This window comes from Nansenia antarctica (genome assembly GCF_963989245.1).
Source record: "Nansenia antarctica genome assembly, chromosome: 14".
NCBI classification, from domain to species: Eukaryota; Metazoa; Chordata; class Actinopteri; order Argentiniformes; family Microstomatidae; genus Nansenia; species Nansenia antarctica.
Window position 1 is genome coordinate 23,332,876 of NC_137684.1, and position 21,025 is coordinate 23,353,900.

At 46.7% G+C, this 21,025-nt stretch overlaps 1 protein-coding gene across 4 annotated transcripts in view; it reads left to right on the forward strand.

Annotated features, from left to right (window-relative positions):
- Nucleotides 1-20,712, forward strand: part of LOC308170213 (protein arginine N-methyltransferase 8) — a gene marked incomplete at both ends in the record, with an annotated part of 20,933 nt that extends 221 nt beyond the window's left edge. For 2 of the 4 annotated variants that reach the window (XM_080544979.1, XM_080544980.1), the window contains 9 exons: nt 4,679-4,909; nt 5,662-5,817; nt 10,087-10,150; nt 11,774-11,916; nt 12,775-12,862; nt 13,825-13,940; nt 16,102-16,252; nt 18,567-18,688; nt 20,629-20,712. In XM_080544979.1, coding sequence (XP_080401105.1) covers nt 4,679-4,909; nt 5,662-5,817; nt 10,087-10,150; nt 11,774-11,916; nt 12,775-12,862; nt 13,825-13,940; nt 16,102-16,252; nt 18,567-18,688; nt 20,629-20,712 — 1,155 coding nt within the window. Of the gene's footprint in view, nt 1-4,672; nt 4,910-5,661; nt 5,818-10,086; nt 10,151-11,773; nt 11,917-12,774; nt 12,863-13,824; nt 13,941-16,101; nt 16,253-18,566; nt 18,689-20,628 lie in introns of all 4 variants that reach the window. The other 2 variants (XM_080544977.1, XM_080544978.1) reach the window with 2 other exon arrangements.
- Between the last annotated feature and the right edge of the window lie 313 nt (nt 20,713-21,025).

The window sequence follows — 21,025 nt, forward strand, 5'->3', positions numbered from 1 at the left end:
CCATTTCTGCGTGCTCATAATGTCCTTATACTTAACGCATTATGCGTTATTATGAGTGTCAAATAACCTCTCGATCGGGTCAGTCACTGAGCTTAGAATTATAAGGTTCTATCTCCGTTTAGGGCAGTTCAGAGCTATTGAGCGTCAAAGTTTTTACATTCCATTATGTTTGGTGAGATGGAACCTTTGTATTTTATGAATTACTAACTCAAAAATGTCAACATTTAAAAAAAAATAACACCACACAGGCATTAATAAACACCTAATGGATCAGATTATGTAAAAAAACTACATTTTGACCAAAAATGGAGATAGAACCATCTAATTCTAACGTCACGAAATGACGCGCGGTGTGAGCGTGTGCGTGTGTCTGTGTGTGTGTTAGTGTGTGAGTGTGTGAGTGTGTGTGTGCGCTGTGGCGCTGTCCTTGGTGCTGCAGTAGCCTGCGGAACAGAAGCTGATCTATGCGCTGCTTGCCTTGCCCTCTTGAGAGAGAGAGAGAGAGAGAGAGAGAGAGAGAGAGAGAGAGAGAGAGAGGACCCATGCGCTGTAAATCGTAGAGAGAATGGGTGGAGAAGATTTCGAAATATGACAGGCATCGTTCGTTTACAGTCAAGTTATCGTGCGCAATATCTCAATAAAATATAACATTTCTCTTTTTTGAAATTCAAAGATTCAATTCAAGTGTGTTCTGAGTGTTATGCAGGCGTATGGCTATACAATCTCATCATCTCATAAAGAGTTATTGTGGAGTGAAATCCTGACGGCAATACCGGTAGTTTAGCCTGTGTGTGTCGGTCGGGACATTGAGCACATGTGTCACAGCCAGGAAGGAGAATCTCCAATGCCAAGTGCTGTTGTTGGCACACTGTTTTTTACTGACTGTTTCACTCAAATAGCTCTACTCTATATCAATACTGACCGTCCCCATTAGCCTGTGCCGGTTTAGTATGTGGGTGGTATGAAGACTACACTGTCACTCTGAATGTTCTCTTCTCTGCTAACACTGTGCTCCTGACATACACTGATACTGATATAATTGGAGGCAGACCGACACAGGACAGGTTTCTAAAAAAAAATCCTCGATGCATTATTAATCCAGAAAAGTTAAGTTTTCGGATTGGGGTAATACAGTGAAGAAAAAACATTAGCCAAGGCGCTCCCACTCTGTCGATAGTCATTAGGAAGGTTGAGGGTAATAAGATGGCACATACACCATTATCTCACTCAGACTGAGAGGACACTGGAGCCTCCCTCCCTCCTTCTGCGGTATTGGAATAGGTCTGCTGCTCTGGTTTGGTTGTGAAGTGGAAGAATGCTGTAAAGGCACTAGCCCAGATCCATGGTGGTTCGCAGAGTATCTTGACCTCAGAAGTGAACTGATGCAGCCAAACTTTCCTGCACAGTAATGCTGTACCTTGGGGCATACGGTGCTCTTTGTATTCCATGGTCAGTGTCTGTTTAAGATGTTGCTAAATCATCATATACGGGAGTTCGTCAACTCTGGGATGAAAGCCAAATATGTTCAAAGGAAAGGAAAAAAAGAGGACAGCATGAAAGATTTGAGATAACTAATGTAAATTATTCAGATGAAAAGTGTTTTAGAGGTGGTTCCACAGTCCTCTAGCCTCAATAAAGGACATGGTTAGGATAAGAACAACTCATTTGCCTGCTAAAGTCGTCTTACTGAGATTGACTTAAGTCAGCGTTTAAATGGGCAGGTTAAGATTCCAGCATGCTGTATGTCCCCCTAATTGATATTGGTTTGATCTTTGTTCATGAGAAAAATGACAAATTTAAATGACAGATTGATAGTGGGACTAAAAGATTGATGCTCTGACGCACAAACATTCTCGAAATCTGCTCAATAGTTCTACAGTCTTGTACAGCAGAAGTTCAGCAGTTAAGTATCAACCGATGCTATGGTGTAGTACAGTGTAGTTTGTCACTATCAAACATTTCAGATCATTTGAAAACATTATAATGCAAATTTTCAACTATAGAACTTCAACAAATCCAGAGTATTCAGTGCTTAATGACATGACCTTTCTCTGTCATGCTATATACACTCTGGAGCATTCTTCTTCCAGTTGCCTCGGTCCATAGCAGATGAGAGCAGATTAAGAACAGATTAAGGCGAGCAGTTCAGCGATTCATTTAATTAGCGCTTCTAAACAACTTAATAAACAAATTAATAGAGTCTTACGGTCTATTGCATAACATTATATCTCGCTGAACTTAAGCGGATTGAAAACAGTTCAGCTCTATTCGTCCGGACGGACTGCAGCTAGACAATATTCCATCAAAACATTTTACTGTAGCCTATGGCCTTATTACTTCACTGAATTTCATATAAAGTGAATTACGCCCATTGTGTGTGATTTCCCGGAGGAACATCAGTAAATAGATGATGTCAATCTCCGCTCTGCAATTTAAGCTGCTGCCATCTGTGAGGCTGCTTTCTTGGGATATGCTTGATGGGACAATTGACATTTTCTGCGTTAGAGAAGAGAATCCAATATGAATGCAGAGGAAAGAATACAATGGTGCTCCATACAAATCTACAAAAACTATCACTGTAATGGTCCCGTCGGAGACTGAAGACCCATCTCTTCAGGTTTCACCTTAACTGCTCCTCCTGAGACATCTACTACCCCCCAGCACTGCGTCTCATGAGACACCCGCTATTCCCCGTTACTGTGTCCCCTATGACTTATATTGCCCCCCTTGTACTGTTTCTCTGTTCTCCATTGTCTATATATAAAAAGATTTAAAAAAGAAATAAAATCCTTCCATCACTGAGACTGCCAATGGCCCTGGGCCTGAGCTAGATTACTCTTCCTGCTACGACTGGTTGATTGATGATTCACTTGCTTAGTCTAATGTATTGATTGTAAGTCGCTTTGGAATAAGGCGTCTGCTAAATGCCAAAAATGTAAAAACAGTCTACATACGAACCACAACCTACTCATGCCAATGGCAATTGTATTCTTCAGATGTTGAGGGTAGTAAATCAGGGCTTTTCTCTGTGTCTCATCCTGTCTGTCCATCTGTTGAATGTAGTATTTGGATCAGCTCAGCCCAGTATGACAAGGAAGCGGATCCCTCTGTGTAAACAGAACAGGCCATTCTGTGGGGAACGGAGCAGGTGTTCGGAGAAGCCTCTTGCTCAGTGTCCTGCTGCTCAGAGGCGATTCCTGCGCCATTCAGCGGTAAAACGAGGACACAGACAAAATGTGCACAGTCAATCTGAATGACGACAGAATCCTGACTGTCTCTAACAAGGCGAGACGAATGTCACTAAAACAAGAAAAGAAAACACGCACATCCAATAGCTGTATATAGAGCGGGAGTCGGAGATCAATGCTATTGAGTCAAATGAAGAGAGAGAGCCATTGATCATGATTCATTTAAACGACAGGGGGCTAAATTGGAATCCGATCTACTGCTTTAAGATGAATGTGGACAGGGGGGATGCAATAACACAATGACCAGGCGGGATGTGTTGATGGTTTTTTCCCCTCGGTCAATACCCGGGGATGGAAAAAACAACAAACAAGAACCTGAATCATCTCCCACTGAGCGACGGGAAACTAAACAGGCCCCTCTCTGGAGGCTCCTGGCAGGGGATCATCACAGCTTTATAGGCACACCTTCTGTGCAGCATTTCGTACCTTCTGTTTCTGTCAGTGTGACAGAGTGACGGAGAGACAGAGAAACAGACAGGAAGAATGGCAGGCAGGCAGGCAGGCAGGCAGGCAAGCAGGCAAGCAGACAGGCAGACAAGCAGGCAGGGAGGCAGGCAGGCAGGCAAGCAGGCAAGCAGGCAGGCAGGCAGACAAGCAGGCAGACAGACAAGCAGGCAGGCAGGCAAGCAGGCAAGCAGGCAAGCAGGCAAGCAGGCAAGCAGGCAAGCAGGCAAGCAGGCAAGCAGGCAAGCAGGCAGGCAGGCAGGCAGGCAAGCAGGCAAGCAGGCAGGCAGGCAGAGAGACAAGCAGGCAGGCAGACAGACAAGAAAGCAAGCAAGCAGGCAGGCAGGCAGGCAGGCAGGCAGGCAGGCAGGCAGGCAGGCAGGCAAGCAGGCAGGCAGGCAGGCAAGCAGGCAGCCAGCCAGCCAGAGAGACAGTCAGACAGAGCAATAGACAGGCAGGCAGGGAGGCAGTAGACAGACAGGTATGCAGGCAGGTATTGAGGCATATAGGCAAGCAGTGTAATGTCTCTAGGTACACCGCCTCTGTGAACTCATCCCGTGGCTCAGTTGGGAAAAGCTACTGACAGCTTAGAGACCAGATGAAAGTTGGAAATAGCTTAATAGCATAATAGAAGGATATGAACTGTGTGAAAGGTGTGTGTGGTGTCTTCTCATAACTGAATAGAAGCAATTTGCGTTTTTTGGAGTATCCATCAATGCTTCTCTATGGGGAACCTGTCTGGCTTTCCTGCTTTCCTAGTTTTTTCTCAGGAATGTGATTTCAGGGTTAGCAACTTTCAAATACTCATGTCGTCTTCAATTTCTTTCCGATTTCAATGTATGACACATCATTTGAAAGCGTACAATCTGTAGTTTAAGCACATGTAAAAAACTGAAAAATGACTTGCTCATTTCACCAGACTGTGTGACAAATCGCCCTCAGTCCCACTGAGTTTCCACTATCCTCTCTCTGCTCCTTAGCAACAGCCGCCGGCGCAGCCCATCCGTATCATCCAGTCTCGTTCGACGCAGCCGACCTCGCTGCCCAAGCCCGTGCCCTCGGTCCACCACCATGTCGCCCGCCCGCCCCACACCCCCCACCCCGCCAACCTCCCCACCTGCCCAGGCCGGGGGAAGATGACCAAGTTCCTCAACCCGGAGGACATGACCTCCAGGGACTACTACTTCGACTCCTATGCCCACTTTGGCATCCACGAGGTAGGCTGTCCTGGATCCTACTGTACCACCTATAGCACGTCCCTACATGACAACAAAAAGGATAAAGGGATAGCTCACTATTTTCACTACTCACTACTTTTTGGGATACATCTATAGCGATATGTTTATATTGTATATGGCAGGGTAAGCATTTTTAGATTGCCCAGTGTTCTACTTTTTTTCTTATTTTCACCTTCCCAGAGAACAAGTGTGCTTCAGGAACAAGGAGGGGGGAGGGGGGGAGAGAGAGTTGGCCAGAGAGCGGATTTAAAGTGAGACCTGGAGATGGGTTTTGTTGTGTTTAGTTTTTAGAATCAATGTAGGTCGGATGGGTTTTTAGCATCATTGCTCTGTGAAAGTGATCGAGAGAGAGAGAGAGAAACAGAGAGAGAGAATGGCTCAAACAGACTAAAAGAGATATGCAGTAGCCCCCGCAGTGCATGTGCATATTCACACACACACACACACACACACACACACACACACATACATACATACACACACACACACACACACACACACACACACACACACACTTTAAAATGCAGACCTGTGTGTCTGAGAAAGAACGCTAGGATACTAATACTGTATCTCACTGCTGTTTTAATACAATATCGACACACCCGATCCACAGCACATCTGTCTCAGAAACGGATGTGTGGATTTTAATTTTAAAAAACAAACCGTCACACCACAGAACACCCCACATTGTAAGTCTGTCTCACTGACTCCAAGCATCTGTCACCCATTAGGAGATGTTGAAGGACGAAGTGAGGACGCTCACCTACAGGAACTCCATGTACCACAACAAGCATGTCTTCAAGGATAAGATAGTCCTGGACGTGGGCAGCGGAACTGGGATCCTGTCCATGTTTGCGGCCAAGGCGGGAGCCAAGCATGTATACGGGGTAAGAGGGGAGAGGCTGCTGCTGGGCTCTGGGCCTCTCAGTAGAGTGTGATAAGACACAGCCATCAGAGGGCTGTGAAGCCCGTCCTGACAAGCTGCTCGTTATGGGTCTCTCTCTGTCTCTCTGTCTCTCTGTGTTTCTCTCTCTCTCTCTCTCTCTCTTCTCTGTCTTTTTCTCTCTCTCTCTCTCTCTCTCTCTGTGCACGGTATGTGTGCGTGTGTGACTGCATGTGTATGTGCCTGTGAGTATGTGTGCGTATGTGTGTGTGTGTGTGTGTGTGTGTGCGCATGTGTGTGTTTGTGTGCCTGTGTGTTTATGCGTGCGTGTGTGTGCTTGTGTGTGTGTGTATGTATGTGTGCCTGTGTGTCCGTGTGCCTGTGTGTGCATGTGTTCATGTGTATGTGCCTGTGTGTATGCGTATGTGTGTGTGCGTATGCCTGCGAGTGCGAGTGCGTGGGTGTGTGAGCGCGCGAGTGTGTGTGTGTTTGTGTGCCTGTGTGTTCATGCGTGTGTGTGTGTGTGGGTGTTTGTGTGCGCGTTTGTGTGTGTGTCTGTGGTACACCTTAATTGGCAGCCATGGGGTTAATGCCTGCCGGTTAACTGAGATCTCTCAGATGCTGCATTCTAGAGCAGAAGTAATTGCCACTCCGGGCGTCTCTGGAAATGCACGCAGGATACAGGCCAGTAGCTAGTGATAACCAGGTGGTTCATATTTTAGTACATTGGGCGCATTCAGATTCAAATCAGCAGTGGCTAAAGGGCAGAGTTCCACAGGGCTTTTTTTAGTCAGTGTGCGTGTGTGAGGCGGTGGGGGAGAGACGGTGTTTGCCGACACGGGGGAAGTTACTGCACAACTTTCTGCTTCCATAAGTGTGTACATGTGTGATTCAGGATCACACAATCTTCCAATGGGTTCTGACATTCATCGTGTTCATCGAGTCTTACTGCAGCTTATGCATTAGGATCGGACCACTTATGGCTGTGTGATCTCCTACTTAAGACCGGAGTCTCGTTTATTTATTAGTCTTTTTTATTTTTTTGAGAGCCATCATTGCTAAGCATCATGAGAGATGAACCTCTGAGTTCAGCAGGCTTGTCTGAGCTCTGGTCCAACACAGCCATGTTAATGATGATAATGTGACAAGGTAAGACTGTACAAGCTAGGGTACAAATCTGATATACCCCCAATGTTAAAACAGAGGAGAATGCCTGATGAGGGACGCATGAGTACTGTAAGTGGTGGACCCCTGGAAGCCCTGTTGAAGGATCTGGTTGAAATCAAATCAAATCAAATCCATTTTTATTTGTATAGCGCATTTCTCACAAGATGTGACTCAATGCGCTTCACATGACGACAGAGCCACAAGCAGGCAAAGGTAAAAAACACTGTGCAGCACACAGCCATTCCCTTGCAGCCCTCTACTCATAGAGCGACTACTACCAGTTTGCCTACCAGCACACAGCAGTGGCCCCCAAACCCCTCCCCAGCCTTCGCACATACCCGACCCACCACCAGCACTGAGATTGTTAAAAACATTCCACAAGATGTTGGAAACATTCCTGTGAGATTCTGGTCCATGATGACATGATTGCATCACGCAATTCCACCTGATTTTTCAGGTGCACTTTCAAGCATGGAATCTCCCATTCTACCACATCCCAAAGGTGTTCTATTGGATTTAGATCCAGTGACTGGGAAGGCCACTGAAGAACACTGAACTCATTGTCATGTTCATGAAACCAGAGACAACTTTTGCTTTGTGACATGGTGCATTGTCATGCTGGAAGTAGTCATTAGAAGATGGGTACCTTGTGGACATGAAGGGATGCACATGGTCAGCAACAATACTCAAAAAGGCTGTGGTATTCAAGCCATGATTGATTGGTATTATCGGGCCCAAAGTGTACCAAGGAAACATGCCCCACACTATGACACCACCTACATGAATGAGAAGGTGGACAGGTGTTACTAATAAAGTGTTGGGTGAGTGTATTTTGCCTGTCTATAACCCAAGCCACCTTTATTATTGTAAGGCAGCTATCTATGTGATAGCTAGGCAGCTATCTGTGGCAGAGTCCCGTTCTGGTCTGGTCTTGTCTGGTCTGGTCTTGTGTGGGGAGGAGGATGTGTGGGGAGGAGGATGTGTGGGAGTCACCTGAGGGTGACGGGGATGCTGACACACGCAGGAGGCTGGGAGAGCTGAGGCACTGAGCCAGGGTCAGACACACACTTGGGTCTGGTCTCACACACTCTCGTCTCACACATTTGTGCACACAAGACACACAGACACACAGACACACACCCACATACACTCAGACATATACACACAGACACGCACCAACACCCACCCACCCACGCACACATACACTCAGACATATACACTCAGACATATACACACATACATACACACGCACGCACACGCACACGCACACGCGCGCACACACACACACACACACACACACACACGCGCACACACACGCACACACCTCACAATGGCCCATTCTCCTCCCTCGATGTTTTCCAGGAGGTCAGGCCTCAGGGAGCAGCTGTACCTGTCCTGTAGAGGCAGCTGACAGATGACCATAGGCCCGAGTACTAATGGTCTGTAAAGAACAGATGTGCCCAGGGTGACAGGCCCCAGCCTCAGCCCCAGTCCCGGCATACAAACCCCAGCATACAGCCTCACCCCTAGCCTGAGCCCCAGCCCTCCAGCCCCAGACCCACAGATCATTACAGAGCCTGCTTAGAGAACAGATGGGAGCCTTAGAGCATAACTCACCTCATAACACCTCCACCTCAATCCCTTGGTGAGAGGCATTGCAAAGGGATCTATACTCACAGGATCCTGACACGTTTAATGTTCATTATCGATCGTCCCCGGCCCTGATTTTCTTTCCATGTGAAGCCTTTCAACGGAAAGAGTAATACAGCTGATGGATGACGGCCTTTATTGTATACTAACTCGGTCACCTTTCTTAAAATAATGGCTTACTTCTTTTTTGAGGAAAATTATAATTTTTGCGTAAATATCATATATTCTATATTTGGTTCAGTTTATTCGGTTTTTCTCAAAACTTGAAAAAAGACTCACGCCATTATTTTAAGGTGACGTCATGATAGTACACCAGTTCAATAAGTCAGATGCCTTAGCATAGTATTAGCATTAGCATAGCATATTAGCACATTAGCGGTGCAGCGTGAACTGTCATCTGTATGGCCGAGCGTGCTGAGAGGCAGGCAGGGAGGAAGAGTGTTGCCAGTGACGTGGAGACAGGATGTGGTGAGGTGGTCCTCTACATACGGACAGAGAGGAGGCATGGACATGGGACATTTTACACAGAACACTGTTCTCGGTTCCTGCTGAAAGATGTGTTCTGTGGGTGGGTGGGTGGTTTGGGTGAGTATATGTGGGCGTGTGTGTGTGTCTGTCTATGTGTGTGTGTGTGGGTGGGTGTGTGTGTGTGTGTGAGAGAAAGGCAGAGAGGAGTAGAGCAAAGACAGAGGTCGATAAAAAAAGAGCGAGAGAGAGAAAGATGGAGAGGGCGAGAAGTTCTCCAAGCCCGTCCTCCATAGGGACGGCCGCAGGCGACCAGCAGGTAACCTTTAGCTGGCCCGTAACCTGAACTAAACAACAGTGACAGCCGAGCGCAGGGAAGGAAGGACGCACTGTTCCGCCTCGCTGTCCTGCCTCCTGCCATCCTATGGAGGTGCTGTACAAGTCCTGGACCCCCCACATCTGTACCCCCACATCTGTACCCCCCACATCTGTACCTGACGCCTCAGTGGCATTAGACACAGAGAAAGAGAACGGCATAGTCCATCACTGTCCCCCACAGCTGTCACAGCAGTGTCATCAGCCTGTATGATTTCTGTCAAGATTTTCACGCTCGGTTTTGTGTGGGATGTGCAGCCTACGTCTATGCGTCTCTAATATCCATGTTTACAAAAAGTTCGGAAACGTTATTTCGGTCGATTATTCCTCCCCTTTAATAATACCAATTGGTATTGTATTTTATATCATTGGAAAGCCTAAAACAGAAGAATATTGCAGGGGATTTTGGCAAACATTTTTTGGGCTGCTACCCACATGTTTAGCTGTGTTGCTCATTCCACGAATGCATGATCCTTACAAGTTGTACCTCATTGTAAAGGTGACTAATCAGGCTTTCCAACAAAAATACAATACCAATTGGTATTATTAAAGGGGAATTTTGAGGAGTTTATATACATGTTCACATGCATGTATTTGTATTGCTTTTTCCCTCCAGATTGAATGTTCCAGTATATCTGAGTACTCGGAGAGGATTATCAAGTCGAACCACCTGGATAGTGGTAAGAGCTGTTGGTCTTGTTCCCTTCACATCTCCCTATGCAGCAGGCATAGTTACCGTATTTATGTTTACAAGAACACTCTTCTCTGCCTTTCTTTCTTGCCAAGCTAAGCCCAAGGACATCATCAACACCTGAACAAACCAGCATCAGCAGAAACTATATTCCCCAAATCCCAGACCCAGATCCCAAACCTATGCATATAAAGTACAGAATCCACAAGTAATTCACCAGCTCCTCCAAATGTGTTTTGGCAAGCCGGGAGTACCAACTTGGGTCCAAGCGTGGGTGGGGGGGGGGGGGGTAAAGGGTTCACACTCTGCTGACAAAGAATCTATATTCAAATAAGTCCCTGTAGAGGTGGAAGACACGGGTGTGTTGCCAACTCATCTCAGCCAGAGCGAGATTCTGTTGGTTTTCTATATTCTCGCTGATTAGCAGAAGAACCCTATGGCCTGTATACTGTAAGGCTGTGCATAGCGATAGCCAGCGTCTGGGATGACAAGTTGCAGCAGTCGTGCTACTCGGTAACGGCCTTTCACTGTCCTAGCGCCCTGCTGGTGGAACAAGCTGCCCACTGCTCTCAGGACTGCAGAGTCACTACACCTAGAGTATCTTGGGCCGTAGATTGAAGAGCCATCTCATGTTCAAGTCAAGACTAAAAACCCATCTTTTTAATATTGCCTTTAAATGACTAAATAATTAAATTAAGATGATAAAAACCCATCCTTTTAATATTGCATTTAAATTAATTACATTAAATTAAGATTATATAAGGATTAAAGCACTTTGAGCTGCAACGTTCGCAGGAAAAGCGCTATACAAATAAAGTTATTATTATTATTATTATTATTATCTCTTCAGGCTACATCTTAAATGTCCCTCCTAAAGAGCTCTCCACCCCCACTACCCCCCTGTACAGTTTCTCTACTGTAAATATTATACTTTTTAAAAGTGTTTTAAGAAATTCTTCCTTCTTCTAGCATTATGGCCCATGGTCCTGGCATAGATTTGTTTTTCTTATGATGACTGATGGATAGATGATTCACTTACTTAGTCAAATGTATTTGTTGTAGGTCTCTTTGGTGTCTTAAGGTGTCTGCTAAATGCCAAACATGTAATGTAAATGTAATGACATGTGGCGTTACTGGGAGTGTCACAGACCTGTTGTGACTGATGAGATATTACAAAATGGTGACGTAGGTGGATTAGGGCGAAACCGACCCGTTGAATAACAATAACCGTTAAATGTGCATAGCTGTATCAGGCAAATACCAAGATTTACATTTGAATAGCTTCACTGCTACTTTGAATTTGTAAGACTGTGATTCATCCAAACCGTCCTATGTTTACACCATTCAGCAAATCAGAATTTAATTAGAAAAAAACGATTTCTTCTTTCATGTAGGTTTGTTGACATTTTTGCCAGTCTCATCACATTAGTCACATGAATAATGTATGATTTGTTTTGTAAGTATAACAGAAAGGGCTCTTTCATTTCATGCATGGATTATGCATTTCAAAGCAGACGTACAGTACAGTGACTAATTGAATCACTTGAATAGTTCAGAGTTGTTGTACCCGGCTGTTATTACCTTAGTTTCATAATAGACGTGTGCGTTGCAGTCATCACCATCTTCAATGGGAAGGTGGAGGAGGTGGAGCTGCCGGTGGAGAAGGTTGACATCATCATCTCAGAGTGGATGGGCTACTGCCTGTTCTACGAGTCCATGCTTAACACGGTTATCTTCGCCCGGGACAAGTGGCTGGTAAGTTGGTGTATGTGTGTGTGTGTGTGTGTGTGTGTGTGCATGTGCACAGAGTGGCTGACATGCAGCACTAGAGTTGAGCGGGGGGATGAGGGGGGATGGCATCCCCCCTGAAATAAAAACGGTCAAAATCATCCCCGTTCTAAAACTGCCATCCCCCCTTTCCATCCCTTATGTCATTTTATCAATGAACGTGGTATTACTGCTATTTCAACATTTAGTTTTGCGCATATTGAGTAAAATACTGTGGGCGAGGGGAGGGGCACGCACACATGCAATGACATTTTTACCAAGTCACTGACACTGAAGTCACTGACGCTGTGGGGATGCTAACATTGTCCCCATATGATAAAATCCACCATCCCCCCTGATTTTCTTTTACAACTCGAGTGCTGCTGACAAGGCTATGACGTGCCTGTAGGACATCGAGTGGACTGCTCCAGAATCTGCCATGCTAGCAGCATGAACAACCCTCTCACCTTATAACATGTAATAATATAATGGTAAATGGCCTGCACTTATTATATAGCACCTTATTCCAAAGCGCTTTACAATGGCCTCTCATCTCACACACACATTCACACACCAATGACGGCAAGCTACCATTGAAAGGCGCCGTTGGGTGCCTGCTCATTGGGAGCAATTTGGGGATCAGTGTCTTGCCCAAGGACACCTCGACACCTCGACCTTGCCATCATTAGACGCTGGCTCTACCTCCTGAGCCACAGCCGCCCGCCCCCAATAATATTGACCGTAGCCTGTCATGGTACTTGGTTTTTCTCTCTCACACAGCTGAGGAATGATATTCCTGTGTCTCCTTGGAGGATTAACTGCAGGGTTCTGCTCTCTCCCCACTAGACGCCTGGCGGGCTGATGTTTCCTGACCGCGCGGCCTTGTACGTGGTCGCCATCGAGGACAGACAGTACAAGGACTTCAAAATCCACTGTGAGTTTGCGGGTGTGTGCGCGTGCATGTGTGCGCGTGCGTGCGTGCTTGTATGGCCCTTTACACTGTGCTGAACATGTGTATGTGTGCATGTGTGCGTGTGTGTTTACATGGCCCTTTACACTGCGCTGAACGTGAATGTAGAATGATTATAACACACCTGCGATACAATACACAGTTTACATAAACACAAGTGCCTGGACACACACACGCTGGCACACACACACGCAGGCACACACTCACGCAGGCACACACACACGTAGGCACACACACACAGGCACACACACACAGGCACACACACACACACACACTCACGCAGGCACACACTCACGCAGGCACACACACACAGGCACACACATACAGGCACACACATACAGGCACACACACACACACACACACACACACACACACACACACACACACACACACACACCTTCCCCTCCATATAACTAGGTAATTACACCTCCACAGAACACTGGTTTTGCCTTCCCTGGTATTGCAGGGTAACTATACACACACCACACAGCCAAGTGCTGAAGCGAAGCACCTCCAGCTGGCGCTGTCTCATCTGTGCCGTGTGCAGGAGGGCAGGGCCATGAATAATACATGTCCCTTAGCCCTGGGAAAGGACAGATTAGAAAAGAGAAAAGAGGGGGGGGACCTTCATTCACACCTAGTTATTACAGTGGCATCTCGCCTGACGTAATGACACAGTCATCTTCACTGTCGGCCCAACCATAACATTTCATAACTTCACAAGCCATAAGCCATTCCACATAACCTTTGATTTCTAGATAACAATAAGCTTTATTGACACAGCACATTTCATACAGGGAGGTACAGTTGAATTCACTGTACAATAAAAACAAGTCAAATACAAGTAAAATCTTTGCGTGCCATAATTATGTTGTTATTCAGTTATTATCATGCTATTAAATGAAGGATATGTTGTGTACCTACAGGGTGGGAGAACGTGTACGGCTTCGACATGACCTGCATCCGTAACGTGGCCATGAAGGAGCCGCTGGTGGACATAGTGGACCCCAAACAGGTGGTGACCAACTCCTGCCTGATAAAGGTCAGACATGTCTTCACACTTTATCCTGTGTGTGTGTGTGTGTGTGTGCGTGTGTGTGTGTGTATGTGTGTGTGGGTGTGGGTGTGTGTGTGTGCGTGTGTGCGTGTGCGTGTGCGTGTGTGTGTGTGTGTGCGTGTGTGTGCGTGCGTGTGTGTGTGTGTGTGTGTGCGTGCGTGCGAGAGAGACATACTTTGGATGGGTATGTGTGTATTTTGTGTGTTTCAGTGTGTGAATGCAGTCTGTAGGTTTGGCGTATTCGCAGAGGACCGTGTGTGTCTGTGTGAGAGCCCACCAGTGACTCACAAAGAGCCGTTAACTCTGGACCAACACTGTGTGGGCTTTACATAACCATCCCTCGGCATCCCAGAAATGTTTGAACTCGTTTCATGACAGCCAACCAGCCGTGGGTATACGCTAACTTCATTACCGGATGGATCAAGAGTGATTGAAGCACGCGAGTGCTGAGCTTCAGGTTCAGAACAGCTGAGTTGTATGTGTCTACTCCCCCGGTGCCTCACTACGAATTGCCAACCAGGCAGTCGGAAGAAGAAGAAGAAAAAAAGCCCCAGCCCTTTTCCCTTTCCTGCTTTTAATGTCGGTTATAAATCCTCCATACTTTCGATCCAGAGGAGAAATGTCCCCGTAAATGTGCGTAGGAAATATGACAGCGAGCGTTAGCCTGTCTGCAGCCCCAGCCCAGCGTGATCCGTGTGGCCGCGCTGCCCCCTCGTCCTTCACCGCTACTGACAGGGAACAGGACTGTGCCATGCATGTCAATGTCCATGTCTAGACTGCTGATTGCAAAAAGGTTGTCGTGGTAACCTTCTTATCTTGGGGGTTCTGATTGGATTGCTCTGCCTTATTTGGTAGCGAAATGAAACAGCGAAAATAGTTCAACTTCCACAGGAACAAAGGAAGAAACCATGAAAAGTAATAATCATCCAATAATGTAGATACTCATAACTCGCTTGTCCTCACTCTTAATAAGATGAAATCCTTTGAAACTGACGTCTCACTGACAAGCTCAGCTGTGAGCCTTGGTTTCTTAAAAAAGTGCTATTGTTTATCTTGTGCACCAATAGCAGGCAAACCCAGCTATGAATCAATATGATCAGATCTAATGTTCAAAACTTTCATTTTGTGGTGTGTGGGAAGGCTCAAGATATATTACAGTCCTGCACTGTGAAAAGTGACATTCGGGAATTTACGGTGCATGACCAAAATAAATTGTATTTGGACTTCTATGGGAGTTATTGTTTGCCGAAAATAGCAGTGGTGGTTGACACTGACTCTCATTCGACTCGAATGACTTTCAGTCATGTTGGTTTTATCGCTGAATCACTGACAAATGAAAGTGATACTTTTCCAAGGCCAAGGTGCCCGTTTGCATACACAACAAGTCGCCTCCAAATTTTTCCAATATCACAGCTTTCTAACATTGGGCTGTTTTGTTTATATGTGTTTACATAGCAGCAGTGATCAGTGTCTCCCCTCTATCGTCTCTCTTTTCTCTCTCTCTCCCCCTCCCCCTCCCTCCCTTCCCCTGCCACCCCCCTCCCCTTCGCTCTATTGCCCCGTAATCAAAAACTAACGTGGTTTCCGAGCGGCTGTGGTGGTGACATCTGAGAGTGAAAGATGAGAGGCAGGGCTCACCGGAGCAGCCTGTGCCCCAGCGCCATATGTTCTCCTCACACTGCAGAATCATGAGGCATCAGATACCCTGTTAAAAAATGAGATGGGGACCGGGGGAGGTGTGAAGGACCGCGGCCTGACAATAGTTAACAGCCTTCAGGTCTCCTGCTGGGTGACATCACCTTCTCATCACCTCTTTCCCTCTAGATCTCTCTTACTGGGGGTCCTAGGCATGGTCCCTCAGGAGGGTCCTGGTGGTGTGGAGGGGTGGGGGGGGGGATGTGGGGTTGGCTGTGGTCCAGGACAGGTCCTTCTCTATTCTTAGGGAGGTTTCAGGGTGGCACCAAGCCTCCACCACAACCACCACCCACCCAACACATCCATGGGGCTACATTAGGCAGATGACTTTGCCGTCCTTGCCCACTCACTGAAGTCTATGCGGCGTGCACTCAATGTGGAAGACTCCATCTAAGTGTACTATGTTATAGTGAAATGGTACCAGAGCTGTGTGTCTCTTCTTCCCTGACAGGAGGTGGACATCTACACAGTGAAGATCGAGGACCTGTCTTTCACCTCGGCCTTCTGCCTCCAGATCCAACGCAACGACTACATCCACGCTCTTGTCACCTACTTCAACATCGAGTTCACCAAGTGTCACAAAAAGACTGGCTTCTCCACGGGTAATGCCACCTCTCTCGACACTGTGTTCTGGTGCCAGATTACAATGAGATACTGGACAGAGAAAGAGTCTAATAGAACTTTGATTTCTCAATTTCACTTCCCCTTTCGACCCTGGTGAATTACTATAAATGTCTCTCTCTCTCTCTCATCTCTCTCTCCTAATTAAGAGGCCAAAGCAGATTATCTAGCTAAATGTCTGGGAGAGTGTTGCTGCCTTCTGATAAGTCAGAGCGAGTTCCAGCTCAGTGCTCTGTGCTCTCACTGAGGCTGTTTCCTCAGACAAGAGATCCTCTGCTAATGACCTCTGTGATAAGCTGAAAAAGGCTCGACAACAACAGCAAATGCGGTTATTACTGGAAATTAGAGGGGCTTAGCCCTCAATAAGTTTGCATGATCCGACTGCACACAGAGCTGCTTTCATTTGGCAGAGATTGTGCTGGCATCTGCCAGTGACTCACTGACCTCTAGTGGTGGTCCGGTGGTACTGTCGATATTCTGCGGCGACGGAACAACATCCAAGGCCTGTTTTGATTTACATAGTGTAATCAAAGGGCTCCGTTGTTTTCCCTGCATCCATTTTCATCAACATGACATCTCTCTGTGATTCACGCTATAGTAATGACACAGCGTAGGACATCGTCTTTTGACGTGAACGCGTACGGCCCCGTCCTCCGCTCTAGTGTTGGTTCAGTTTGTCCGCCGGACCTTAAGTTAACACACATGAATGTCCTGTTGAAGTCCTGTTGTTGATGTCCCATAATGCCCTGCAGGACAGGTACAGTCTATCAGAGGTATCCAGACACACAGAAAAGTGGAGGAGACGGGAGAGGAGAGGTCGTTCAAGACCAATCCGTCTGAAGCCAGAGAACTGCCAGCTTACCGATATTCCATTAGCATTACAGACACACCTAGCCTGTACTCCCTCTGCTTGAAGCCCCTTGCTGTGCACAGCTCACCTTCCCTGGGCTGGTTGGTGCCTCCACGGAGCCCTCAGACAGAGTCAGCTTTAAAGTCTGAGGTACAAAGTTACCTCAGGACAGCCGGGCTGAAAACCCATTAAAGTTCTGTTGACCTTTGAGGCGACGGCAAACAGTGCAGGCAAGCGAGGCAGGCACACTTTTTGTTTTCGGTGGCGGTGTCAGCTATCAGCAATGTGCAGGTTGAGATAAGCACACACGCACGAGCGCGTTCACTCACACACAGGCATACACAGGCACACAGGCACACACACACTTAAGATTGCTTTAATTTTCTTGGATTGACAGCAGAATGCGTCCTGGACTGGTAATGAAATAATGTAGATAGACAAGGACAAAGCATAAAATAGGAGGGTAGTACAGGACCACTGTCTATCATTTCAGTGCTATTTGGAATCATGTGCTAGCATTTAGAAGATACTCCTCAGTGCTGAGCCTAATCTAGTAAATAGCTGGGTTAGAACAGTGAATCATTATTTACCCTGGCCAGCCTGGTACACTACTCCGACACATACACAAGACACAATCATCAGATCATGGTCTCTACACTTCTCTTTGATAGAAAAAGACCTAATTGTGTAGTAGGATTAGTCAAAACAGAATATGATAAAAGGCTTATTCCAGAATCACCCTTGTTGAGTCTGTGGCTGATAAGTGCATTATTAGAGGTCCAATGTCAACGGTTAAAGGTTGTGTTTATGTTAAGTCTAACATTGAGGGTAACGTGTCTGGGTGAAGATTGTTTAGGAGTGAGAGGTCAGGGGTCAGGTCCATTCTGCCGGCCTCTTTATCTTCCCAACCCCCCTCGATGCTTGGTACTCAAACTCTACGTCAACACACTTGAAACAAATCATTCCCACTCTAACTGGCAATATGCTCACTCTAACAGATATCTACACACACTGAAAACATGTCCACACTAACAGCCTGGTGTCGCCGCCCCCCCCCCCCCCCTACCCACACCTCTTTATACCCCCCACAAGCCTTTTAGCCAGCTAAGGGCAGTACAGAGCCTGGAGTCTTTTAAGACAGGCCTAAAACCCTTTTTTATTCAAAAAGCCCTTTAACTGTTGAACCTGTGTTCATTCTTGTGATTTATTTTGTGTTTTTTTTACTATTACTGTTTTTAACTTATTATGTTTTTTAGGCTGTTTTTGTTTTTAACTTATTATGTTTTAGGCAGTTTTGTGTTGTTGTTGTTGTTTTATTTATTTTTTTAACTCTGTAGCACTCTGAGATTCTTTTGAATGAAAAGTGCAATACAACATTTTTTTAAAATAATCCATTATTTATGCTTAATCATCTCCACTCTAACAGCCTGTCTGTCTCCGTGCAGCCCCAGACGCTCCGTACACACACTGGAAACAGACGGTGTTCTACATGGAGGACTACCTGACCGTCCGCAGGGGAGAGGAGATCGTCGGCAGCATGGCCATGAAACCCAACGAGAAGAACATAGTGAGTGTGTAGTGTGGAGTGTCTTACACTGTAGGGTACCCAGAGTAGGGTTCCCCCTGAACTGAAACTGTACATACTAACTAGGGCCAGATGGTTTTCCCTGGTACGGTCACATTATCAGGACGGTTTATCTTGGAAAAATCTAAGTTTGCGCCTGTTTTTTTTTAGTCGCACTGAGACTTGATAGAAACTCAATTCCACCTCACCTGCTTCTCCTCAGCAGGTGGCTTATTGGTTTCTCTCTCATATCAGCGTGGCCCTTTTCACACTCGTCAGTCGCTTCCGACTTCTTCTCGTTCACAGTGGTCAGAGTACCCGGTACATTCCATTCAGTGGGACAGGTCCTGATCGCCAGGCCAACCGCAGGTGTCGTCTGGCCTTGGTCTTCCGCCCGGGTCAGAGCTGGTCTGGCTTTTTTGACCCGGGATCTTCCCCTCTGGGTCGAATCTCGGAAGTTAGCCCCCACGGTTTGTGGGTCCACTTAAGGTGGTCCGGCGGGTCTGTTACGTTCTCTAAGGAACGCGTCACCTTCTGTTCTGTAAGGATTCAGTAGTGTTGGACCCAAGTGCGAAGCAGCACAGAATGAATGATACGGAGGCACAAGTAAACATAACGTTTTCTCTTTACTGAGAACGAACGGCAGGTTCAAACAAACAGCGGACTTGACTCGAAAATAACGGGGAGAAACCCAGTCTCCAAAACAACGGCTATCCAGTAATAAACACTAGGTAGATAGGTCTAGATAAGTCTTTTCAAGGTACCTGGGAGTTCACAACAGGCAGTAACAGGATTCTCTCACACAGAGAGAGATAACAGAGGGATCAACCGACAGGGAGTACAGAGAAGTGGGACACTTCAATAACAGAACACTAACACACAACAGGTGAAAAATATCAACCAATCAAGTCCAGACTAGGTGCAGTGTTCCAGTGCCGCCAGGAGGAGGCAGCAGAGAGTCACCAAGGCGACCAGTCCTGTAACACCCTGGCGGACATCCCGAAGTCACACCCTCACAATGTTTCCAATTCCTTTGCGGTTGTAACGTACAGAAGAAAAATCGCACCCTGGCAATTGTAATGTATCTTACACCTTCTTTGTTGCGATCTGTAGAGGGATTTTGGGCGTCAGCCTTTGATTCCAATGTATATAACTATTTGCAGTTGAATGAACCTGGCAGACATCCTGAACAAGTCACACCCTCACCATTTGTCTAATTCCTTTGCGATTGTAAGGAGGAGGATTTGTGAGGTAATCGCACCCTGGCCATTTCTTTTGCGATTGTAATGTATCTCAAACCTTGTCCTTTGTTGGGAATGATATTGAAGGAGAGGGACAGCAAGATATTCTTTGAGTCTTGGGTTAGGGCCCATCACGAACACCATTCTCCTGTATTGTATTTTGGTGAGGGTGTGACAGTAGGGAGAGAGCAGAATCTGCAGTTAATCCTACATGTATAGTAGCCTACCAGTCAAAAGTTTGGACACACTTCCCCCATTCGATTGAATGGGAAAGTGTGTCCAAACCTTTGACTGGTATTGTACACACACAGACATCTGGAGTGGGACAGACACCTCAGATTGTGTCCAGAGGGACAGACATATCCCATAACATTCCGATCAAAATGTGTGCGTTTCGTGCGTTCAGACCTGTCCGAAAAATACAGCCAGGAAAGAGTGTGGCCACAATGCCCATGACAGGTTCAAACGACAGGAGTGGAACTGGCCAGAGGCCAGAGCAAAGAGAGCAGAGAGAGAAAGAAGTCTGATTGAACTTTGATTTCTCAATGTCACTTCCCCTTCGACCCTGGTGAATTACTACCTGCTTGTTTGCACTCTCTCTCTCTCTCTCTCTCTCTCTCTCTCTCTCTCTCTCTCTCTCTCTCTCTCTCTCTCTCTCTCTCTCTCTCTCTCTCTCTCTCTCTCTCTCTCTGTCTCCCTTAGCGTGATTTCGACTTCACCTTCGAGCTGGATTTCAAAGGCCAGCTGTGTGAGGCAGCCATCTCCCACGACTACAAGATGCGCTAAGTGTCCAGCAGGGGGCGACGGTGCAGAGTGCAGCCCCACCAACACCCAGAGGGAAGCAGAGGCACTCCCCTTGACTACAGACACTGAGGATTAGAGGACAAGATGAAGGGATGGGCCAGGAGGCTGGAGGATGTGATGGAGGGAGGGGTCAGGAGGATGGAGGATGTGATGGAGGGAGGGGTCAGGAGGATGGAGGATGTGATGGAGGGAGGGGTCGGGACAGGGGATATGACGGGTTATGACAGAAATGCATCAGGGTGGCATTCCCAGCAATATGAGCATTGGCTACATCGCTGGCACCTCTAACCAACAA